The sequence below is a fragment of the Canis lupus genome, chromosome 32, assembly GCF_003254725.2.
Source record: "Canis lupus dingo isolate Sandy chromosome 32, ASM325472v2, whole genome shotgun sequence".
NCBI lineage: Eukaryota > Metazoa > Chordata > Mammalia > Carnivora > Canidae > Canis > Canis lupus.
Genome location: NC_064274.1, coordinates 6,468,523 through 6,494,450, shown reverse-complemented (window position 1 = coordinate 6,494,450; position 25,928 = coordinate 6,468,523). Strand labels below are relative to the sequence as shown.

The 25,928-nt window shown below is 42.1% G+C and overlaps 3 protein-coding genes across 11 annotated transcripts in view; 1 reads left to right on the top strand and 2 right to left on the bottom strand.

The window, feature by feature from the left end:
* The window catches only part of TMEM150C (transmembrane protein 150C), an 89,731-nt gene extending 80,643 nt beyond the window's left edge, over positions 1-9,088 (top strand). For all 5 annotated transcript variants that reach the window (XM_025426281.3, XM_025426253.3, XM_025426264.3 and 2 more), the window contains 3 exons: positions 1,396-1,523; positions 4,086-4,263; positions 6,872-9,088. In XM_025426281.3, the coding sequence (XP_025282066.1) occupies positions 1,396-1,523; positions 4,086-4,263; positions 6,872-7,080 (515 nt within the window). In that variant the 3' untranslated portion in view covers positions 7,081-9,088. The remainder of the gene's footprint in view (positions 1-1,395; positions 1,524-4,085; positions 4,264-6,871) is intronic.
* LOC112646486 (uncharacterized) overlaps positions 1-25,928 on the bottom strand; it is a 264,641-nt gene that overhangs the window by 67,460 nt on the left and 171,253 nt on the right. The window lies entirely within an intron of this gene.
* Positions 22,346-25,928, bottom strand: part of ENOPH1 (enolase-phosphatase 1) — a 42,494-nt gene continuing 38,911 nt past the window's right edge. For all 4 annotated transcript variants that reach the window (XM_049104998.1, XM_049104999.1, XM_025426332.3 and 1 more), the window contains one exon: positions 22,346-23,478. In XM_049104998.1, the coding sequence (XP_048960955.1) occupies positions 23,339-23,478 (140 nt within the window). In that variant the 3' untranslated portion in view covers positions 22,346-23,338. The remainder of the gene's footprint in view (positions 23,479-25,928) is intronic.

Genomic DNA, 25,928 nt, shown 5'->3' with positions numbered 1-25,928 from the left:
TGTTAATCCTCAATGTCAAAATAAATCGTCTTAGGAAGTAGTAAGTGCATTTCCTTATATGTATATAATTTATATTAACTGCAAACACTTTATTTCTCTTACTTGTAGACTAACCTCTCCCAACTTTTTGTATAAACATGAAAATACCCCTGCACTAAGCAACTAATAAAAGGGCATTCTTATATTCATGGCTTGAGTATGGACCATCCTCAAGGTCACTCTTAGAAGTCAGGTTTGAAGTGTGCCTGGCTGGCTCAGTTGGAAGAATATGTGATTCTTGATCTCAGGGTTGTGAGTTTGAGCCCCACATGGGGTATAGAGATTACTTAAATAAATAAAACTTAGGGATCCCTGGATGGCGCAGCGGTTTAGCGCCTGCCTTCAGCCCAGGGCGCGATCCTGGAGACCCGGGATCGAATCCCACATCGGGCTCCCGGTGCATGGAGCCTGCTTCTCCCTCTGCCTATGTCTCTGCCTCTCTCTCTCTCTCTCTCTGTGTGACTATCATAAATAAATAAAAATTTAAAAACATAAAAATAAAAAATAAAAGAGAAAGGTCAGGTTTAAATCTAGGTAAATTCCTTTATTCTCTGACTCTCCCATAAAAATTTGCTTCAAAAGATGGTCTTTTAAAGTCAGTAACATCATAGAAGAATTGAGCTTTCTTAATATAATCAGCATGGTTTTTAGTACATACAAAACCCCCGCATCTGCTATGTTAAAATTCATATTTCACAATTTAATTACTATAACTGCTCTAATTTAGATCAACGATCCTCGTCCTTTGACAATGGTCACTTCCAGATAGAATTAGAGGGAAGAGAGAATAAACCAGTAATCAAGGGATTTGTACACTTGCCTCGTCTTTTTCCTTCCTATCCCCAGGGATGATTTCTGGCACAGGGACCAGCAAGTTTGTCTAGATGTGGAACCCTGTCTTCGTCCCCATGTTTTCCTGCTGTGTCTGTTCTAACACTGTTATACTAGAAGGTGGTTGAATTAGTGAGTTCTCATGCCATGAATTGTCACATCCCTGTCTTAATTGTCGTGTCAGGCCTCTGTGATATTCTTCTAAGCCAATGTGTCCTTTGCTGACCTTGCTTTTGAAAACTCTGAGAACAACACAAGTGGCAGCTCTGTCATCCTTGCATCACTTGAATAACATACAGCGCTGCTGCTTCAACTCCTCTCTGCTTCCCCCAGGTTAGGCATAATAAAACGTCCAAATAATTGTAAGCATTGCATGAAAAATTTCTTTTAAAAATAATCTGCCCCTTCAGAGACTTAAAAAAGTACCGTGGCGAAAAGTTTAATATTGCACACGGGCTTTAGAACACTGCCTGTCTAGCTGTATGATTTAGATTTTTGCATTTTAACATTTCATTTTATCCCCAGCTCTTGTGGTAGCTGTTCTACGCTTCATACAACTGAAGCCCAAGGTCTTAAATCCGTGGTTGAATATTAGTGGATTGGTGGCGCTGTGTCTGGCTTCCTTTGGGATGACCTTACTTGGTAATTTTCAGGTACTTTATTTGGCCTTTTTTTTTTTACCTCCTTCTCACCCTTTGCCTATATGATTGTCATGGCCACTGCTTCTGCACAAATCTTTTAAATAATGCTAATAGTGGTTCCTAATGAGCATGGGTTCTCCAGCAGCCAGTCCTTCTAGTCTTCAGCCCAGGCTACGTATGTTCATGTTGAAGTGAAGGTGCTCACTATGCTTTGAAAGTACAGCACAGCCATGGGGAGAGGTAGCTACTACTATAGCCATGTATCTTCTGCAAAGGATTTTAAAGTGCTTTATACTTTTTCTCATGACAAATTGTCTCCTAATGTACCGTTCTGGAAAAATAAGAGGATCATTGCCTTTCTAAAACTAAACACTGAACATTCTTTTTGGATAAAAGCTTGTACTTCATATTAGCAAGCTCACATGGGAATCAAGTTTGAAAACCTAGAATTTCTCTAGAACACCTATGACCTGTATAAAGATACATTAACACTAACTCTTCTTCGCAGAAATGTAGAAGCCCAGGGTCACAATATTTAAGAATAATTTCCGCAGGGATGCCTGAGTGGCTCAGTTGGTTGAGCATCTGGCTGTTGATCTCGGCTCAGGTCTTGATCTCTGGGTCATGAGTTCAAGCTCCATATCCAGCATGGTGCCTACTTTAAAAAAAAAAAAAAATTCCCTTGCCAATACCATCATCCAACTCTTGACTCAAATGACTCCGTTTGTAAGATAGACAAGGAGACCCCCGCACTGGAACAGTAGTTGTCTGATTGCCATGCCTCCAATACCTTCCCAGTGTCCTCCAACCTGTGCTTTATACCGTGGTGAGAAACTTCCTCCCTGCAGTCATATACCAATCCTGACACTTCCTTCCCTTTCGATGGAGTGAAATCCAAATAGCATAAGCATTCAAAAAAATATGGTATTGGATTTTCTAAGACTGTGTCTCGTTCCAACCCTTAGTCCTGATAATTCATTAAACCAGGAACTCTTTCCCCAGCACTTCACCTGGCACAGAATAGCAACTGAATAATTATTTTCAAATTGATGGGTCATTTGACAGATAGGTCATCCCAATAAGTCAAGCCAGATTTATTGAATTGCTACTGCCTATCTGTACTGCAGATGCTGGCATGTTGTAAAGTGCTCACTATCAATTCTCTCAACAAGGGCTTGGATGAAAGTTACTGAGTACCTCTTGTTCTTTCCTAAAGTCCAGAGATTTTGGTGAACCACAAATATTCAAAACCATGAACGATGACACTACATATGATGAACACTTTCTGGAATATCTACAGAGAATACACAGGAAACAACAAATTAGTTGCCTGTGAAGAAACCAAGTGGCTAGTGTGTGGGGGCGGGAGACAGAATCTTCCATCAGTACAAATTTTGTAAAGTTTGAACCATGTAATTATATAATCTATTTTTAAAATTAAGTTTAAAATAATAAATGAATAGACTATGTAGAGCATGGAAAACCAATTTCCTAGAAATAAAATTTAATTTGAGGAATTGTTGTTTAAAGTAAGATTTGAAAAGATGTCTTTTTAGCTAAGAGAGAAAATGTGTTTTCCAAAGAAGAGGAAAAAATACTACAGCCAAAAACAATAGAAAACATTGTGAAAGGAAAGCAATATTGATGTGATGCAACCATTCTCACAGCAATGTCAAACAATAAAACATCTGAAGACAATGGCAATTCAAAAAAATATTTTACCATTTTGTAAGAGCCATCTCTTCAACTATAGATTTTATTTTCTTATATGTGTAATTAAAAAATATGTAATTGCTAAAGATGTTTTAAGTGACCAGTATTTTCTTAAAGTGACCAGTGTATTTTTTACATCAGTAGGTAATGATTTGGAGAGTTTATGTCTTTAACCCTCAAATGAAATAACCCAAATGGGTCTCCTTTAACCTCTTACCTCTATAAAAGCCTTAACCAGAAATCTTCAAACACTAATGTCCTTTAATGGGTCTATAAATATGGAAAAAGCTATTAGGTGGCAATTTTCTTACTATAAAAAGAAAATAAAACAAAATCCCAGTAACATTGAATTGGTCACATTATACAGGCCAGTCTTGCAGGAGTAAGTGTTGTTAGCTGTCTATGTCAGTAAAATCTTGACCCATTTTGAATTGGTCCTCTCCCATCAGTAAATACACAGCCAGATCCCAGGTCTCATTTCTTAGTCTGGAAAACAAAGTTTGGGGTGCATGTTTGTAGAAACTGACATTTCTCTTTTCCATGTAACTGACCTGCTTTTTTCTTTTACTTTTCCACACTTTTCTGGAAGATAAACCCAAGGAATAGATTGCCACTGCCTGAGTGGTTATTCTAGACAAATATTTTGAGGTTTGGAGGTACCAAAACCTTTCTCCCCTCAGAGTTCAGACCATTTGAGAACAGATACAAAGAGCCAGTGGAGATGAAGGACTCTGCTTTTTCCAAAACCTATCATCCCATTATTGAGACATCACTTTACTTATTTTTTCTCCCTCAGGTGTTCCAATGGCCATCGTGTCTTTTCTAAATGGGCCTCCTTGTCATTATCTGTTCACCCCTTAGCTCACAAATGATGAAGAAATCCATAATGTCGGAACTTCTTTGACCTTTGGGTTCGGCACGTTGACCTGCTGGATCCAGGCTGCGTTGACACTCAAAGTCAACATCAAGAACGAAGGACGGAAAGTTGGAATTCCACGAGTTATTCTGTCAGCATCTATCACTCTCTGTGTGGTCCTCTGTATCCTTTGAATGTGAAAAGGTTCTTTGGCAGTGGGATTAAAACACAGATACGTAGATGAGAAAATTACCTTTCCGATAGATTAGGCTGTACTGTCAGATTATCTCAGGATCTTAGACAAAAGAGAAGAGACCTGTTTTTTATGCCAAAGAGGAGATGGAAAACTAAAAATAAAGCAAGCCATGCCTTCTCAAAATTGTTTTTATCTGTAGGAATGGTGTCATGCATTCTCTTTATCATTAATGATGTAAAAGCTTCCCTTGATGAAAAACCCAGAATGCATAATGAAAATTGTGATTTTTTTCCCCTTCCATCTTAAAAAAAAGTTAATTTATGATTGTATTAATGGCCTTATTATTTCGTGTAATTTAATTTGCAGAGGAGAATGTGCCAAGCCTCCTCCTTCACACCCTGGAATTCGACTTATCGTTCAGTAACAGGCGGACAAACCAGGAAAAGCTTAACCCCAACCACCGCGGGGACTAGTCCGGCAGGGAGGCAGGGAGCACGGTGGCCCAATAGAACCCAATAGAAGCCGGTCAGTTCCAGTGCAGCCAATCAGATCAGCCACTCATCAGGTGGGGCAGAGATCTTGTGAGCTCAGGGCAACCAAGAGAGGAAGGGAATGAGGCTCCTGGCGGCTGCAATGTACAGCTAACCCAAACCCGCAGGTTCTGCAGGTACTGCCAAGTTACTGGGCGCTTACCAGGTGCTAGGCGTTATGCTAAACACTTTAAATGTATCAACTCCTTTAATCCTCATTTAACAAGTAAGAATTTAACAAGGACGGGGGTGCCTGGGGTGCCTGTGTGGCTCAGTCAGTTAAGCGTCTGCCTTGGGCTCAGGTCGTGATATCGGGGTCCTGAGCTCAGCCCTTCCTCAGGCTCCCTGCTCGGCGAGGAGTCTGCTTCTCCCTCTGCCTGTGCTGCTCCCTCTGCTCCTGCCTGCTAGCTCTCTTCCAATAAATAAATAAATAAATAAGCAAATAAATAAATAAATAAATAAAATCTTAAAAAAAAAAAAGTAAGAATAGTAAGGACAGATTAATTTGCCCAAGGTCATATGCCATGTGGTGATCTCGATTTACGCTCAGGCGCAGTGTGAACTCTTAACCACCACACCCTCTCGCCTACATTTATGGTTGACAGATGTCCTGTAGTTACTGGAGTATTTGGGGTCTTTATTTCTTCTTTCCTCACTTTTTGAAGTTTTGCACACATTAGAGAACATTTAAGGACTGGAAAATCAAGCCAATAATCATGCTGATTGCTAGCCACGTGACAAAATATTTTATGAGTAAAAAGGTCCGAATTCTGCCAGTTACTTGAAGATTTAGCCCTTCCCCATTAGCGTAAGCCCTAATAATGCTTTGCCAGTATTGTGAGTCATCAATCAGAAGAGTGTGTACAGACTTTATTTTGCATTTTCAGCTTATATCAAATAATTCTGATCCGTGTTGATTCTGAACATTTGGTTCCCAGGTGAATGGATCCAGGCCTTCTCTGGAGAGCGAAGTTTGGCTGAAGTAGTGTCTCCGTATTCTTTTACTCTCTGAAAACTTCCCAAGATTTTAAGTCTAAGTTCTGAAGATAGAACTAATTCCAAAGGAGCATTTCTGGGCTTTCTTAAAAAATGTATTTAGTCCTTGGCCTCTTGGCTTTTTACTGAAGCATGCTTTGAAACGTTCTCCTCCCAGCTCCTGCCTCATGTATACTGGTGTGTGTGCACGTGTACACTCCATATATATTCAGGCATAGGAGTCTCATTTGTTTATTGTTTTTTTAAAGATTTTATTTATTTATTCATGAGAGAGAGAGAGAGAGAGAGGCAGAGACACAGGCAGAGGGAGAAGCAGGCTCCATGCAGGGAGCCCGACGTGGGACTCGATCCCAGGTCTCCAGGATCATAACCCGGGCTGAAGGCAGTGCTAAACCGCTGAGCCACCCAGGCTGCCCTGTTTATTGTTTTAATAGTGAAAACTAGACAGACGAGGAAGAGGGGCCACTAATACTAATCACTAATAGCACTACAGAGACAATGCTTAGGTCATTTGATATGTGAGTCATTTGATATGTTCAGGATTGTTTCTACAGATAGAATCAGGATTATGAATCCACAGTCACTTGCAGTGATTTTTTAAAAGATAAATTAATTTTTCTGCTCAACTAATTTTTTGGAATTTTAATCCTCTTACTGATCTCACAGTTTATTAGGTGGTGGTAGGTGGAGTTGCATGCCTGGCCTGGGAGTCAGAGTCCTTGTATTTGAATTCCAGCTCTACCAGTTAACAGTGATGAGACCTCAGGCAAGTTACTTAACCATTTGGCCTCAGTTTCCCTATTTTTAAATGAACTGATGGATAATAGGGTGGTTGTGAGGATTAAGTTAGATTTTCCATGAAAGCGCCTAGAAGCATGTCTGGCACAAAGGAAGAGCTCAGTCCTGTTGTTTCGTATTATTCATGCAAGTGGTGTGTTCAGCAAGCTGTCAAACTAAGTTTTGATAATGAAGGAGGAGAGTGAGACTTTTCTTGTAACCTGTCTGTCCAGAAAAGAGCGTGGTTTTAACGTGGCTGATGGGAGTACTTTCCTTGACTGCTCCTCCCCAGATTTCATCCTCATGGCCCAGGGCATCCACATGTATGCAGCCAGGGTCCAGTGGGGTCTGGTCATGTGCTTCCTGTCTTATTTTGGCACCTTTGCTGTGGAGTTCCGGCATTACCGTTACGAGATTGTTTGCTCCGAGTACCAGGAGAATTTCCTAAGCTTCTCAGAAAGCCTGTCTGAAGCTTCTGAATATCAAACCGACCAGGTGTAACCGACCCATTTTTCCTTGCTGAGGAGGTGGGTGTGATGGGGGGGAAGAGCCAGGAGGACACACCCACAGGACTTGGTACACAACCTAACACATTTTACACACATGTTCATGGCCACATTTGCCAAATGAGCTTTTCAGGGCAAGTTCTTTCTTTAACTAAAAAGCACAAGCCCTTATGTGTCGAAATACACACTGTTACACTGAAAATATATGCACGATGGAGCAAGAAGCTTGTGCATGATCACTTTTCTTTTCCCTCTCTCTCCTGAGACTCCCTACTCTTCTCATTCTCTTCACATATTTCAGACATCGTGATCACCCTACCAAGAGTAGGGCGGGCCAAATGAAACATGGGAATAATGCCAACTCCCAAAGTTGCCTTCAGATCCAAAGGGCTTAGAACCAGCTCATGAGGAAGTTCTGAATCTGGCACTTATACTCTTGAGTGGATTGAGCATCATTTAATTGGATGGAGACTGTATAGAGATGTGACCCTGTGTAATCTATGGAAAGGCATGGGGTTAAGAACTTGCCCATCAAAACTCCCTTCATCATTGTTCGGTGGTCGGCTATGTGGAGTCAATGAAAGGAATGTGCTACAAACCCACCACCATGATTTGGACTTTACTGTGACTGAGAAATATTTCCAAATGTGAATATTTGTAGGGATGTGGTCTGCCAGGGCATGGAACAAGATGGGGGCAGAGAGGGCATGGTTTCATTTTTGCTTCCATAGTATGCTATGTACGGCTTTTGTTTTATATTTCATGGTTTGCCTTCTTTTTTTTCTTTAAGTAATAATCACCATAGGTCTCTCAAGGCCTCGTGGACAAAGAAGATGTAAGCCAAATGCAAGAGCTGAGCTTGTTTTGGGTTCAACCATGATAAAAGAAAAAGGGAAAAAAAAAAAGGTGACCCACAGGCTTAATTTGCTGCTTTTATGTTCAAAGCTAAGAAAATGTTCACAGGAAAGCACAAAGAAGTATTTGTGGAGGTAATAAAAAGAGCCTCTGCTGGACATTTATAAAAGGAGTCTTAGAGCATCTTGTTGCAAGTCCAGATCAAAGGAGACCTTCCTTATATGTATCTATAGCTCAAATTTAGTGGGGGGCGGGGGGTTAAGGTCTTTTTCATACTTGGAATTTGTAGAAACCAATTAAAAGACTACCCTTCACCCCAAAACAAACTGGCATGGCTGATCCCCTACTGTCCAACATACGCTTTCCAGCCTCGAAGTTTAGAATGCAAGCTCTAGTCCAGGCTTTGAGACTGTACTTTATAAAGGGCAAAATTCTAAGTTCAAAATGCCCTGGAGTGGGCCATGTTGACAGACCCTCCATGAATGCACTTTGCTTCAAGAAGTCACCAGATACACTTCACAGGAGCCTGGGATCTCGTGGAATATAATGTGAAAAACATTGTTTTTTAATTCAATCCAAACTCAGATTCTTGAGGAAGCAGTCTATGACTTTTCATCTCTGTATTTTTCTCTGCCTCCCAGCACAGTGCCTGGCACATGTAGGTGCTCAACAAATGTCTGTTAAATGGATTTACTGGGAATTTAAGCATAGGAAATAGGAGTATCGGAGAAAGACTCAAAGATGAGAGAGCAGATGACTGTTTCAAGCAAGGCAGGAATGGAAGAAATCCTAGAGAAGGATCAGATACCTATGAGTGATAGGTGAAATGTGAGAGAAAAAAATCAAGCAGAGAGCATTCTCCTAGGAAAAAGGCATTTTACTGTAAATAATCCAAGGTGACATTTATTATTTTTGAATACTGCTTTTGGGTTTGTTTTTTCATTTTTATATTTTAAAAATTTTACCAGAAAACAAAGATTTGTGAGGTTTTATCTTATTCTACACAATCCAAATTAAACAGCTTTTGGTGATGCACTGTACACTTTCTTAAGAGTATATCTAAATAGCACATTTAAACAGAATCAAGCAATGACTGGCATTATTCATTGGGATCTGACCACTAAATAAAATTCTTTTATGCAGACTTATGATTTGTCTCTTACACTAATGTTTCTACTGTAATATTGAAGCATGTGTAAACTCCATTGGACATTCTATTGAAAATATACTTCAGTGGGATGCCTGGGTTGCTCAGTCATTAAGCTTCTGACTCTTGGTTTTGGCTCAAGTCTTGACCTCAGGTTCATAGGATTGAGACCCTAAGACCCTGGCTCTGTGCTCTCCAGGAAGTCTGCTTGGGATTCTCTCTCTCTGCTCCCTTTCCCCACTCACATGCATGCAAAACAAAAACCAAAAAGAACCCAGGGGGCTCCTGGATGTTTCAGTCAGTTCAGGGTCTGCTTTCAGCTCAGGTCATGATCTTAGGGTCCTGGGATGGAGCCCCCCATATCGGGCTCCCTCTCTCTTCTCCCTCTGCCCCTCCCTACCCTCGTACTCTCTCACTCTCCCTCAAATAAATAAATAAAATCTTCCCCTTTCTCTACATCCTCACCACAAGACTCCTAACTCTGGGAAACAACAGCTTGCAGAAGGGGAGGAGGGTGGAGGGATGGGGTGACTGGGTGACAGGCACTAAGGAGGGTACTTCATGGGATGAGCACTGGGTGTTATGTCAGCAAATATTTTTTTAAATTTTTTTTGGCAAATTGAATTTAAAATATTTTTTAAATAAATTATTTAATTAAATATTTAAGAAAAAAACAAAATACACTTCAGTGTTATGTTGGTAGCATATTTCTAGGGTGTTTTCCAACACCAACAGCCAATTCTCTGATTCTCTGGACACCAACTGGATGTCCTTCAATTCAGTTCCATTCTAATACTACCCAGAGTTATTGTCAGTCCCACAGGAGTACCTTCACTCACTTCAGATGCCAGTCCCAGGTTACCCACACTTCTGTACATCCTGACTGTAAAATTGGCAGGGAATTAGAAGGGAACTCGCTTCCCTTTTAGGTTGGATAATTTACTAGAATGGCTCCCAGAACTCCAGAAAATACTACTTCCATTTGCCTGCTTATTATAAAGGATAGAACTCAAAAACAACCAAATGAAAGAGACCTACAGGGCAAGGAAAGGGAGGATGCAGGGGCTTGACACCCTCCCAACATTTCCATGAGTTCGCCAACCTGGAATCTCTCTGAACCTCCCTGTTCGAGAGTCTATATAGAGTTCAACTTCCAGCACCTTCCCCCACATCTGCTTCTAGAGGTTGATCAGGTGGTCTAATTACTTGGTCTTTCTGGTGACCAGCACAGTCCTGAGGGTATCTGGGGGCCCCACCAGATCCTACCTCATTAGCATAAACCTGCACTCATTACAAATAACAAAAATCACTCCTATCAGGAAATTTCAAGAGTTTTAGCAGCTCTGTGGCAGGAACCTAGAGCAAAGCCCAAATATACTTTTGTATTATACCACACATACAAATCAAGATCAAGATTACAGAATTTCCTAGGAGTTAAGAACCATAGGATTCTTCCCAGAGGCCAAGACCAAAAAATCTGCATTTAGAATGAGCATCAGCCCCCCTCCCCATCAGCACCCCTCCACACCCCGGGGATCTAATGCAGATGACCCAAAGAGCAAAGTTTGAAATAAACTAAACTTCCTTTTGGTAGTCCAACTAGGTCTCTTGAAGAAAAGTTCATCCTAGTTAGGGAAGAAATATCTTTTAAATAATGTTAACATTTTAAAGTTTCCATCGTTTTTTATTTAATGGAAAAATGACCATGAGGTGAACTTTTACCAACTGTTTTATTTACTGGGTTTTCTTTGCTCCTGGTGTAGGAAAGTAAAACTTGCATATCCTAGACTTGGTAGTCTGCTGGTTATAACGGAGACTGGAACACCAGAACAGCAGTTCATTTTTGCTTAGGCATTGTGTCAGTCAGGGCAGGATGGGTTTTGCAGTCCCAAAAGAAAATGAATAAAACTAAAGTTCCCTTCTCATACTAGATGTCTATCCAGAGTTGGCAAGGGTAATATGACTTGGACCCTGGCTGATAAAGGCTTTCATCCACACATGCTTCCACCACAAATGGCAACAGCCAAGAACGTGTGGCAGACTGCTAACTGTTCTTAAAGATTCTGCTAGAAGCGACAAACATCCCTTAGCTTACATTTCATTGGTTAGGGCACATTGCACAGTCCTCCGTGAGAGCCGCTCTCCCACCGTGTGCTGAGATGGGAGGAACATTTTTGTGAACAGCCTAGTGACTGCCACAGGGTTCACATTACGTTTTTTAAGACTTCTTTGGTCATTGTCGTTCCTTTGAAGCAAGAGAAAACGAAGAATCAGTGAAGAACCATCATCCTACAGAAATAGGGGAAAGGTGCGATCTATGGAGTTGAGATACAGCACCAAATCACAAGTATGAAGAACCACCCAAATAATAAATGAAAGAAATGCAGTTCTACTGAACATCTGACCACATCTCCGTTGTCTCTCCCAAAGCAATGGGGATCCAGTTTGGGGGAAGAGAAGCAGTCTGCATCTGAAAGAAGTTGGATTTCATTTCACAATCTTCAACTTCGTATCAGTTTAGATACCCTATTATACTCTTCAGAATGAAGGCTCCAACAAACAGCAAATATCTAAATATGAAGTCCAAAAAGGGAGCATTGGTGAGAAGGCTAGGTCCCTCACTGGAAAAGCAAAGATCTTTTCAACTGCAGAAAATATGCTTTTTATTGCTCCTATCTTAAAAAGAAAAGTCCCCAGGAGCCTGGCTGGCTCAGTCGAGCATGCAACTCTTGATCTCAGGGTCATGAGTTCAAGCCCCATGTTGGATGCGGAAATTACTTTAAAAAGATTTTTTTAGAAAGTCCCTACTTGCTGCTGTCTCCGGTCGCTCTTCCAATTCTCTCTTGAACCCAGTCCAATCATTGGAGCTCTTGCTCCTACCACTTCGTGGAACTGCTTTACTCAAGTTCTCCAGAGACCTTGGAATATTACATATGATGGTTAGTTCTTGAATGACCTTATCTAGACCCATAAGCAGTACTTCACAATTTGATCAACCCCGTCCCCGTTCTCTTCTTAAAACTTTTTCTTCACTTTTTCTTTTTCTTCACCAGAAATCATTCCCTCTCGGGACACCTGATGGCTCAGTTGATTAAGCTTCTGACTTCAGCATCCGGCATGATTCCAGTCCTGGCCCTACCTCAGGGAGTCTCCTCCTCCCTCTCCCTCTGCCCCCACCCCCCACCCCCTCTGCTCATGCTCTCTCGGAAGAAAGAAGAGAAGAAAGACGGAAAGAAAGAAAAAAAAGAAAGAAATCATTCCCTCTTGATTTGCCTGTTTCACTGTCCGCACCTCTGCCTCCTTTGCTGGGCCTCCTCCCTGATATCCTCACATTGGAATGTCCCATGCCTTAGTCCTTGGAACTCTTTCCTTCCTATCTATATTCACTCTGCTGGTGACTTCATCCAGTCTTCTTGTTTTAAATACTGCCATATCTGACCTCTCCCAACTTTGCCAGCCCAGACTTCTCTCCTGTATATTCAACTACCTTTGTGACATCTCCGCTTGTCATCTCAAGTTTAGTAAGTCCTAATCTTATTCCTTTAAACTCATTCCTCCCAGAGTCTTCCTATCTACGTTAAGGACAACTTATCTTTCAGTTGCTCAGAGTGAAACTCTAAGTAATCTTAAAGTATCACTCCTTTCTTTCACACCCCACATCTGTCAAGAAATCCAGTCTGCCCTATCTTCAAATTTTTCTGGAATTTTTCATCCACCGCCATCCTCCGGTCCAAGCAACTTCCATCTCTCATGGACTTTTATAATTGCCTACAGAAATTGGTCTCTCTGCTTCCATAATTTGCTTCCTTCATACTGTCAACACAGCAAAATGGTCTTGTTAAAAGCTAAATTAGATCATCACTCCCTTGCTTAAAATCCTCCAGTGGCTTCTCTTGTACTTAGACCAAAAATCCCAATCACTAAAATGGCCTGTGAGGGCCAATAAGACCGTCTCTTCACCTTTCATTCCCTCTGCCTCTTTATGTTCCTTCAACAGCCAGGTGTGCTTTGACCTCAGGACTTTTGCAATTTCTGAAACCTCTGCCCCATACGATCTTCCCCTGGATACTTGTGTCTCACTTTCTTCACCTCCTCCAATGTTATCTTCTCACTGAGGTCTACCTGACTGCTAAAATTCAACTCCCTCAAGCCCAACCCAGCGCTACTGCTCTTTCCAGTTTTATTTTGCTTGATAGCATTTTATATAAACACGGTCCTGTGATTAGTTAAAATTCTGACACGCATAGCACTGTCTTACACATTTTACTTATTTCATTATCTCATTATTTACTTATTACTCTTTCATTATGAGGGCAGGGATTTTTTTCTTTTAGAAGACACAGATTTTTGCCTGCTCTGTACCTGAGGCAGAGAAAGGCCTGGACTCAGATTCCCTCAACCCTAACCACCCAGATCCAATGTTCCCACATAGTTATGCCCTTTGAGTATACATCTTCTAGGACAGCTAAAACTCTATGCCCCTTGAATAGTAGATGTTGCAGGAATGTGAAGGGAGGATGCTCACTGAAAGCAGGGACAAGGAAGACTGGACCAAATCAATCTGTGCCAAGATGGACTTCACTGCAGAACTTTCACGTACTTCCTCCCTCATTATAATACAAACAAACAAAAACAAAAAAACATGCCCAGGGTGGAGACTTTATATGCTAGAGAGCCATGTGATGCACATAGAAGCATGTTCTGTCCACTATGCCTGTCTGCCCAACCTTCCGTATCCCCCGCCCCAACGTGCTTAGACGTTAGTCCTTTCCCACCTCAGCCACTCTGAACACTTTCCCTGGCCTTTGGTCTGAGAGTCAGCCTGCAAGACACTTTCTCCTTATGCTGTCCTCCTTGTGCATAAGTCCCAATAAAAGCCTTGCCGGGAATTCCCTTCTGGCCTCTTGTCAATTTCTGTTGCTTAGAGAGCCCAAGGCCCAAGTCTGTCACATACCTGGCAACTAAAACAGTGCCTGGCACAGAGTTAGGTGCTTCATAAATACTTTAAAGATAAATGAATGGCTGGTTGTGGCCCCCCCCTTTCCTTTCCTCTTTTTTTTTTTGAAGATTTTAAATATGGGCTGCTCAGGGCGCCTGGGTGGCTCAGTTGGTTAAGCATCCAACTCTTGCTTTCAGCTCAGGTCATAATATCAAGGCTGAGATGGAGCCCCACATCAGCTCTGTGCTGGGCATGGATTCTGCTTCAAATCCTCTCCCTCTCCCTCTGCTCCTCCCGCCCTGCTCGCATATCCTCTTTCTCTCTTTCTGTCTCAAAAAAAAAAAAAAAAAAAAAAGAGCTGCGCAACATTCAAGGCATTTAGGAAACAATGGTAATGTAGTGAGATTTCATAGAATGCAATTGTTCTGCTTCTCACAGCAAATAGCTTTCTGTGTCTGGAAGAAGTTCTAGATTATAAAAAGGGTTATTTCTTATAATGTCCACTGTAATATGTACACATTAAAGACCCACATTCTAAATAGGGCCTGAAAGAATCCTATACAAACTCTGTCAGTACCAGATTTCCTCTTGTGGGGATTCAAAAATAAAATAGTGGGGATAACTGGGTCCTTACTTAATGAAAACTGCATCTATTTCATGTTTTTAAGGTAAGAAGCTCAGGTGACCCTGCAGGTTAAACAGATTTTTAAGGTCATCTAAAAGTCTCCCTACAAATGCTGTTTAGGACAGGACAAAGAAAAAGCTGTATGGGGATCCCTGGGTGGCGCAGCGGTTTAGCGCCGGCCTTTGGCCCAGGGCGCGATCCTGGAAACCCGGGATCGAATCCCACGTCAGGCTCCCGGTGCATGGAGCCTGCTTCTCCCTCTGCCTATGTCTCTGCCTCTCTCTCTCTCTGTGTGTGACTATCATAAATAAATAAAAATTTAAAAAAAATTAAAAAAAAAAAGAAAAAGCTGTATGTTGTTGCGTATTTCCAGAGAAAGCAAAACAAACAGACTTATCTGACAGTCAATATGAGAATAATATCTGATACCACTAGATCTCTGTAAGCCAAATTTAGATTTGTAACCAGGGACAGTTAAGAGGACCTGGAGGAAAGGCCTTGGACCCAACACAGGAACAGAGTCGGTTGAGGTGTACCTGAGACAGACTGGGTGGTTCACCTTTTGCACTGCCCTCGTAGGAGACAGGGGTCTCAAATGACAGAGGAATTCCATATCATATCTGTGATTCCGTTAGGGCTGTGAAGGAAGGAACAAATTTGTGTGGCCCTAGGAGAAAGACAATAGGTATCACTGGTTGCCTGTCAGGAACAGAAAGGGAAAGGAAAAAAATCACACACTCTGCTTACTGCCTGGATGACTGGGAAGATAGGGACACTTGCAAAATCTAGCAGAACAAGAGATGTCACTGCCAGGGGTGGGTGTGAGTAATGAGACAATCACTAACTGCTACTGAAAGGACACAGCCCTTTCACAGCCCAGCTATACTGAAAGGGATGAAAAAGTCTGTCCACGGTGTGGCACCGTTTAATTCACCAGGTGACTGTTCCAGCTGCTGTGACTGCCGAACAAATTACTGGAAAATGCAGCAGCATAAAATAACTATTTACTATGCTTGCAGGTGCTGTGGCATAGTAAGGGCACGGCAGAGACAGCTCACTTCTGCTCCACGAGGTCTGGGTCTCAGCTGGAAGACTTGAGGGCTGGAGGCCTGTTTATTACTATGTCTGAGGACTGAAGCTGGCTGTCACCTTGGGGCCCTCGTTCCTCTCGACCTGGTCTCTCCACGCGAATTTTGGACTCCCCTCGCAGCGTGGAAGCTGGCTTCCCCAGGGCAAGTGTTCCGACCCCAGCTCCTGAAAAAAGGTTATGGAAACTAGCCTTTCTATAACCTAGTCTGAAGAATCAAAGCAACCTCTGTTGTCCTTTGCGTTGGAGCAGTCATAAGCAAACCACCCCCCTACCCCAGCCCGACTCAAGGTGGGAGAACCCAGGCCCCCACCCCTTGGTGGGAGGAGTGTCAAAGTCCCAGTGTGAAAGAGCATATGTGAGGACAGCAATGAAAATGTGGAGGAGTAAGGAACACCAAAGAACTTCCCTCCAAAACACCAACCTATGCCCTGGCAAAAATGGCCAAAATCAACTCTTTCGGAATTCTGGAAACTGAGTAAAAGCTCACAGCAACCAGGGGAATGCTTCATGGAGAAAGGACAGCTGACTCAGTACAAACAGAGAGCTTTGTGGTGTGTTAGCCCTACCCCAGCTCAGTGGTGGCCTTGAAAGTAACAGCCTGTATTTCTGGCATGGGAAAGAGGACCAGAAGAAGAATGAGCCTCATTCACTGGGAATTCTGCTCCTAACTATGTATCAGTCAGCCGGGGCTGCTATAACAGAACACCACGAACAGGGTGTTTTAAACAACGGGAGTTTGCTTTCTAGCCATTCTGGAGGTGGAGAAGTCCGGGATCAAGGTTCTGACTGATTTGTTTTTGGTGAGGGCTCCCTGGGTGTCTCTTCTTCCTCTTATACAGATAATCAAGCTGATCGGATCAGGGCCCCACCCTAATAACTTCATTTAACTTCACCTCCTAAAAGTCCTACCTCCAAATAGTCACAGGGGGGTTAGGGCTTCTCAACACACGAATTTGAGAGAGGTGGAGGTGAGGGGTCTAAGAAACCCAATTCAGGGACGTGTGGGTGGCTCAGTGGTTGAGCATCTGACTTTAGCCCAGGGCGTGATCCCGGGGTCCTGGGATTGAGTCCCACATCAGGCTCCCCACAGAGAGCCTGCTCCTCCCCCTGCCTATGTCTCTGCCTCTCTCTGTGTCTCTTTAAAATCTTTTTTAAAAGGTATAAATGTATTTGTTGTTTGCAACTCTTTTTCCTCCTGATTTAGAAGACACTACATGGGTCCGTAATTATAAATCTAGTGATGGGGACACAAGGTACAAGATGTTCTTTGGACCCTACATAAGCAGGGGAAGAGTAAAGCCAGATGGGAGCAAAGGTGGGTGTGTATCTAATAAGACCAGACAAAATTCAGGGAGAAATAGTTCAACAGTAACAGAGGGAGAACTCCGTATTCCCCACTCAGTGATGGACAAAACAACTAGACACAAGACGAGTCAGGCAACAGAAGGAAGCAACACTCTCAACCAACTAACAAACACCTATATGACTCTGCCTGACAGCAGCAAAATATGCATTCTTCTTCAGTGCACAAAGAACATTCTCCAGTACAGACCACACGCAAACAAAACAAATCCCAACACATTTTAAAAAATCAAAATCATAGGGAGTATGTTCACTAAGCAAATGGCATGAAAGGAGCAATCAGTTAACAGAAGGAAACTTCTGAAACTCACAAACACGAGGAACCTAAACAACACCCTCTTTTCCTCTAAACAACACACTCTTCCACAACCAATGTGGGCCAAAAAAGAAATCACAGCGGAAATTAGAAAATACTTATTGAGACAATGAAAACGAAAACACAACATACCAAACCTACAGGATGCAGGGAAAGCAGTGCTGGGAGGTAGATTTAAAGCGATGGCTACACTGAAAAAGAAGATCTCAAAGCAATAACATAACCTTCCGCCTTTAGGAACGAGACAAGAGCAAACTAAACATAAATAAAACAAGCAGAAGGCAAGACAGAAAAATTAGAGTGGAGATAAATAAAATAGGGAATAAATAAAATGCCAAGTTGGTTCTTTGAAAATAAAATTGTTACAAACAAAATTGATAAACCTTTAGCTTCACATGCCCTCAACTTTTGTTCCCACCACCCGAGACACTGCGCTTGTCTCGTCCAAGGGCCACTGCTATTTGCACCTTGACTTAAATTCTTACCAGCATTTGACACACCTGAGCACCCCCTTCATCACGGGGCTCTCCTGCCACTCTTGGTTTTTGTTCCTCGATGCCCAATCCATTTCCATCTCCTTTGCTGGCTTCTTTCCTTAGCCTGTTCCCTAACATTGGAAACTTAGAGCTCTGTCTAGGCTATCTATCAACAGACGTTTATTATTTGGCCACATCTCCGTGGCTTTGGTGTTATGTTGTTCACCGTTTATTTAGGCTGCCTCCCCCAAGAACATATGTACCTGGAAAGTAGGACTTTGACCCCTTACAGCAAATCCAGGGCACATTATAGATGCCCTTAAATAGAACAAATGTTGGGATGCCTGGGTGGCTCAGCGGTTGAGCATCTGCCTTTGGCTCAGGGCGTGATCCCGGGATCCTGGGATTGGGTTCCACATTGGGCTCCTCCTGTAGGGAGCCTGCTTCTCCCTCTGCCTGTGTCTCTGCCTCTCTGTGTCTCTCATGAATAAATAAATAAAATCTTTAAAAAATAAATAAATAGGGACGTCCGAGTGGCTCAGCAGTTGAGTGTCTGCCTCCAGCTCAGGTGTGATCCTGGAGTGCCAGGATGGAGTCCCGCATCAGGCTCCCTGCAGGGAGCCTGCTTCTCCCTCTGCTTATGTCTCTCTCTCTGTGTCTCATGAAATAAATAAATAATATCTTTAAAAAGAAATTTTTTAAATAAATAAATAAAGCAAATGTTAACAAACAGTTTGTGCATTTTACCCACAGGACACTCTGCCCCACTTCTTTGATGTACATGTACATGTGCATGCACATACAGAAACACACACACACACACACACACGGTTGTTTTTTTTTTAACACATACCTCACCATCAGTATTTGAACGAATAACTTGGGCTAAATCTAAATGACTTGGACAAGGAAGGTGAATTCTCCTGTTGGTTACTCTAATGTGTTAGAAAAACTGAAAATTATTCTTAAATATTAGGTTAAAGATAACATTGTACTATCTGGGGCTCAAGTGGTGGGATAATAAATTGTTTGGGCATGTATTATACTCAATTTTGTATTCCAATGGGAATTTCAAAAGCCTAAAAACAAGTCTTTTTTCACACTGCAGTTGGAAAAGCTGGTTATCCAAAAATGACTGGTTTGGGTTTTTGTTTTCTTATGTGTTTTCTTATGTGTTTTCTTATGTGTTTTCTTAGGGAATAAAGGGAAAGGAATATTAGTGGGTGTCTTTTCTTCAGGATTATTGCCATTTTTGCCTAACTCCTCTGACTCTTGCAACATCACGCTACAGGCTTTTAAGGATAATGAACTATACTCCTTTTTCTCTCCTAAGGTCACCTCTCAGCTCCATCTGCTGAATCTGGTGGCCTCACCCTTGATAGTCTCTGGAGAAACAGCACCATCTGCTGGGCAAAGCTGCTGTGCAAGTTTTGGCAACACGCCAGCGGCGCTCCCATCTTTCCTTGGGCAGCACTAAATTGGACACCAGTTAGGGTTAGCAACTAAGGCTAGTCTTCCAGAAGGCCTAACAGGAAGCCCTGCTACTCCAGAAATGCTGATAAGATTAGAGAAGTCCCTTTGAGGTTTCTAAGAAATCAATTTGGATTTTTGAGACACTTGTTTGGTTCGATCAGTAGCGCTCGCAACTCTTGATCTTGGGGTTGTGAGTTTGAGTCCCACGGCAACTGCAGAAATTACTTAAAAATAAAATCTTTAGGGCACCTGGGTGTCTCAGATTAAGCAGGTAAGTGTCTGCCTTTGGCCCAAGTCAAAATCTTTGAGTCCTGAGTTGGGCTCCCAGCTCAGCGGGGAGTCGTCTTCTCCCTCTCCCTCTGTCCCTCCCCCTCCTCCCTCATGACCAATCTACTTTATACCTCAAGTTCCCCCTAAGATCCTTTTCCATAACATTTGTGAATGAGCTTAGGGTCTAGGAAATATTCCACTCATCTTTTTCCCTTCCTTTCACATCCCACTTTGACAAACTTTTTTTTTTTTTTTTTTTTTAAAGATTTATTCATTCATGAGAGACACAGAGAGAGAGAGGCAGAGACACAGGCAGAGGGAGAAGCAGGCTGCATGCAAGGAGCCTGATATGGGACTCAATCCTGGGACCCCAGGATCATGACCGGAGCCAAAAGCAGACACTCAACCGCTGAGCCACCCAGGAGTCCCTGACAAACTAAATCTGATATTGGAACATCCTCTTTATTCCTGAATCTATTCTCAATTACTTAGTTTTGGGGTGCCTGTGGGTGGCTCAGTTGGTTAGGTGTCTGCCTCTTGATTTTGGCTCAGGTCATGATCTCAGGATTGTGAGATCAAGACCCACACTAGGCTCTACATTCAGGGGGGAGTCTTTGTGAGATTCTCTCTCTCCCTCTGCCCCATCTCCACCTTCCCTCAATAAATAAATAAGTTTTCCTGTTACCCTTTCATTAAGGACAGGAAATGCCTCTTGCTGTAGACTGGAATTTCTGTGTCCCCCTCAAAATCCGTATGCTGAAACCTAACCCCCAAGGTGATGGTATTTGCAGGTGGGGCCTTTGGTGGAGTCCACATGAATGGGATCAGTGCCCTTATATATATTTTTTTTTTTCTTTTTTAAGTGATCTCTATGCCCAACATGAAGCTCGAACTCATGACCCCAAGATAAAAAGTCACACGCTCTACCAACTGAGCCAGTCAAGCATCCTGGATTAGTGCCGCCCCCCTTTTCTTAAGATTTTATTTATTTATTCATGAGAGACATAGAGAGAGGGAGGCAGAGACAGGCAGAGGGAGAAGCAGGCTCCATGCAGGGAGCCCAACATGGGACTCGATCCAGGGTCTCCAGGATCGTGCCCCAGGCTAAAGGTGGCACTAAACCGCTGAGCCACCTTAGCCACCAGGGCTGCCCTGGATTAGTGCCCTTATAAAAGTAGCCTAAGAATGCTCCTTCATTCCTTCCACCATGTAAGGTTACAGAAAGCAGACTTTGGTCTGTAAGGAAATGGGCTCTCACCAGACAGTGAATTTGCCAGCACCATGACCTCAGACTTTCCAGCCTCCAGAACTGTAAGACATAAAATTTTGTTGTTTATAAGCCACCCAGGTCTCTGGGATTTAGTCAGAGCAGCCCAAACAGTCTACAGCACTTCCATCTCAATTCTCTATTGGCTACACACTGAATACCCTCCTTTTCCTCTAATTTTTCTTTCTTTTCTTTTTTTTTTCTTTTTTTTTTTTTGTTAAGTAGGCTCCATGCCCAGCACAGAGCCCACCATGAGACTCATAACCTTGAGTGAGATCATGATCTGAGTGGAAATCAAGAGTCGGACACTTAATTGACTGAGCCACCCAGCCACCCCTAATTCCTTTTAATCTAGGCTCTGCTGCATAATTTTCTCTCATTGTTTCCTTATTTTTCCAATTATTCCTTTACTGGCATCAAGAGACACCTCTTCTGGGATGCCTGGGTGGCTCAGTGGTTGGTTGAGCATCTGCCTTAGGCTCAGGGAGTGATCTCGGGGTCCAGGATCAAGTCCTGCATGGGGCTCCCTGTGGGGAACCTGCTTCTCCCTCTGCCTATGTCTTTGCCTCTCTCTCTGTCTCTCATGAATAAATAAATCTTTATTTTTTTTAAGATTTTATTTATTTATTCATGAGAGACACTTTCAGAGAGAAAGTAGAGACACAGACAGAGAGAGAAGCAGGCTCCATGCAGACAGCCCGATATGGAACTTGATCCCGGGACTCCAGGATCACACCCTGGGCCAAAGGCAGGCACTAAACCACTGAGCCACCCAGGGATGCCCCTGAATAATTAAATCTTTTAAAAGAAGAACGACACCTCTTCTATCATCTTCCCATGAGTTTTTTCAAAGAAAACTATAGGAAATTCATTCCTTTATTGCCATTTATAGCTTTATGATTTATAAATTACTACCGTTTCTAAGACTTACTTAACTCATTTCCTTTTTACTATTACTATCCTTCTATATTTTCATAATCCTCAGATTTTTTACTTACTAAAGATAAAAATTATCAACATAAACTCTTCTATATTCTCTGTCCTCTCTAATCTGCAATACTTCTTCATACTCAAAGCATCCCCAAAATTATTCCTTCAAGGTTCATTACAGCTTTTCTTGATTAATTAAGAGAACACTTGCCTCCTTCAAACACTATATATCTCAAATGTAAGATTCTCAAAAATCTAAGAAATCCCACTCATAACATGAATGCTTCCTATCCAAGTGAACTAATAACCACTCTATATGCATATATAGAGAGGTCATATATGCATATATAACTCTATGTCAATGATTTTCTACTGGCATTGTATTAAAACACACACACACTCACACAAGATTAAGGCAAAACTAAAGTTCTTATTTTCTCAATCTCTCTTCAGTTTGTCTTTTGCTAATGACAATAGGTGGTATGGTTCAGGAACCTATGTAAAACTGAGTGAGGAAGAAAAAGTTTTTATTAAGCACAATGTAAAACTGACATAACATTCCATTAGGATTGAACCAGGATAAATAATGCTGTTATAAAATTTACACTCTTTGCATCCATTTCAGAGGAAAATATTACATTATTAGGGCTCTTCTAGAAGGATCTTATGGAAGGATTTCAGTAAATCTTTTGTTTTTCAATAGTAAATAGCAACATATATTCTCAAACTGTGCTAAAAAGTAGTTAGAAAGGCAACTATAAAATCTATAATGGTAACAACTGGCAGGATTAGGACTATTCCATTAAACATTAAGAATCACATTCCTATTTTAGTTGTTATATCAATGCACCATTTTCATTGGTAAGGCAACCACCGCTTGCTAGGGGTGCCATGATGATTATTAGCAAGTTTCTTTAGTAATAGGTACTTGCTTCATCAAGACTCAAATGAATTTCTTTTCCCAATTTTGCTCTCTTTTGGAACAGAAACAAATAGCTTTGTCTATTGTACACCGGGAGGCTAAGATTTTGAAATTCAGCTGTCACAATCTTCTAACTCATAATTTAAAAGGAGAATGAATTATTAGGAATAAGTCTGTGATATACTTCCAGTTTTTAAAATAACAAGGCTTCTGAGTAACTTCTCAAACCTATCTTTCCATTTTGGTACACAACTTGATAAACCTAACACGTGTGACCTGAATTGAAGTAATTCTTCTATCAGCTTTGTTTTGCCCTCAGTAAGGGTTAGAGTCATGGTTTCAATCAATTTCTATGTAGAAAGTATCTTTAAATAAGTTTCCTTTTCACTGAACAGAGATTTTTTTTTTCACTTGTGTGCCTGTGAAAGGCAACTGAAACACACCCATATATACACTTGCATACCTATGTGTGTGTGTATATATATATATATTTTAAAGTAAGTTACTTTCACCATTAGAATAAAACTAGACTATAGAGAGAACTCTGCGAGGATAGGCTGGTCTTCCTTCCAGCGCCTGCTCTAGCTTGAGGAGGGCAGGTACAGCTCGCTGAAGGATGTGATGAGGCTGTAGTAAGTCTTCTCATCATCCGTCAGCCCTGCATTGCCAGGTCTCACCACCACAGCGACATGCACGTCTGCTTCCTCGGCAGCACTGGCCTCTATGAAAATCAAAGTATGTGTCAGATACATCAAAATGTGATGTCTGAGATTTGCTTCAAAGTAATCCGGGGGATGTGGGTAAGTAGAAACCCATTTAGCCCCAACTGGATCATTGCTGAAGCTAGAAGATGGGCACATTGAGGGGAGGGGGGGGGTCTGACCACATTATTCTTAATGGAAGCATAATTCTTCCATTATGAAAAAAATTTTTTAAGATTTTATTTATTTATTCATGAGAGACACAGAGGAGAGAGAGAGAGAGAGAGAGAGAGAGAGAGAGAGAGAGGCAGAACATAGGCAGAGAGAGAAGCAGGCTCCCTGCAGGGAGACTGATGTGGGACTCAATCACAGGATCCCGAGTTCATGACCTGAGCCAAAGGCAGATGCTCAACCACTGAGTCACCCAGGAGCCCCCATAATAAAAAATTTTTTCAAATACATTAACTGTACCTGACAGACCAGAATGGTCTGGACTTCCCTCCTAGTGTAGAGTGTATAGCATATCTAAGACTTCTGAGCATTTATTGAGTACTTATGAATGCAGAAGAGTCAGTTCTGTCCACAACCCTCCTCCATTCTCTCCTATCAATCCCACAGAAAACTGAGTGTTTCCTAAAAAGTCAGGCTGTCAGTAATGATATCAGTTACGGAGAGATGGGACAAATGGAAGCCCATGATCGAACCAGGCCAAAATTCCTGCTGTCACATCAGGAGCCCAAATACGTCATACTCCCCTGGCGAAGAGTGTCCATCTTTTTTGCCTGGCAAATCCCTACTCTTCAAAATTCAGCTCAAATATCTTCCAGAACTACTGCCATGTGTATTACAGCATCCTATGTGCTCCTTTAACACTTTGTATTTAGCTCTGTCACAACTATATGAATTGACACATTATTACCTGTTGTCTCTCTTCTCATTAGACTTTGAGAGCCTTAAGATCAATGACTGCAGGGCAGCCCCAGGGGCACAGCAGTTTAGCACCACCTGCAGCCCAGGGTGTGATCCTGGAGACCCGGATGGAGTCCCACATGAGGCTGCATGGAGCCTGCTTCTCCCTCTGCCTGTGTCTCTCTCTCTCTCTGTGTCTCTGCCTCTCTCTCTCTCTCTCTCCTCTGTGTCGGTCATGAATAAATAAGTAAAATCTTAAAAAAAAAAAAAAAAAAGATCAGTAACTGCATGGTGGGTAAAGGAAAAATAAGACTAGTAAAATTAAACTAGGGAAGCTAGGGATAGCAGGGGTATCTCTAATATGCCTTGGGTTACAGTCTTCTCCCCATTCTGCTTCCATGTGAAAAATAACAGCTAATACCTTATATTACTTTAGCATCTACTATGTGCCAGGTATTACTTATTCTAGGAATAGACATATAAAACCAAAGTTCCTGCCTTCGTGGAGCCTTCATTCTCATTTAGATCTTCACAACAACCTTGAGGTAGTTAGTATTACTATCCCCATTCTATAGAAATGGAAGGTGAGCGAGCTGGTGAGTGGTTGAGCCAAAGTTTTAAAGTGTCAACCTGACTTAATGTCTGTGCTCTAGAATAAGGGTGAGCAAATTATGACCTGCCATGTGCTTTTGTAAATAAAGTTTTATTAGAATACAGCCATGCCCATTCATTTGTATATTGTCTGTGGCTGCTTCTCCACTGCCAGGACAGAGTTAGAGTTGTGACAGAGACTGGAGGGCCTGCAAAGCCTAAAATACACTATCTGGCCCTTTACAGAACAAGCTTGCCAGCTCCTGCTCTAGAACAATACTATTCCAAATACGACCTATGGACCTGTAGCAGGGGAATCACCTACAAGCTTGTCGGAAATGCAGAACCTCTGGGGTACCTGAGTGGTTCAGTAGGTTAAGTATTTGACCCTTGATTTCAGCTCGGGTCACGATCTCAGGGTTGTGGGACTGTACCTCACATCAAATTCTGCACTCGGGAGTCTGCTTGAGATTCTCTCTCTCCCTCCACCACCACCACCCCCGAATAAATAAAATCTTATTTTAAAAAATGCAGAATCTCAACTCTCCAACATGGAACTACTGAATTAGGATCTGCAATTTGACACATGACTTCTCAGCACAGAAGGTAAGTCTTGACTAGAAGTTTCAAGGGGAAAAAAAATGGCAAGAGAGGAGGCATTCTGGGCAGACACAAAATACATGTATAAATATTGGAAGAATGGAGCGAGTGGGAGACAGGACATGGGTCAAGGGGGCATATGTGAACAGAGCAAAACTGCAAAGACTCTGAAACACTTTCTATGGAGTTTAGACTTGGTGTAATAAACCTCCGTGGCTTCCTAACCTTTGGAAAATAGTCACAGCATCCGAATGGGTTAAAGAGCAGCAGTGCTGAGAGAAGTGAGTTCCCAGAGGGAGTTAAAGGGGCAGCAGTCTTTTCCACCACCCAAGTGTGTATGTAGCTTCTGCTCTTCCTGTGAAAGAGCTGT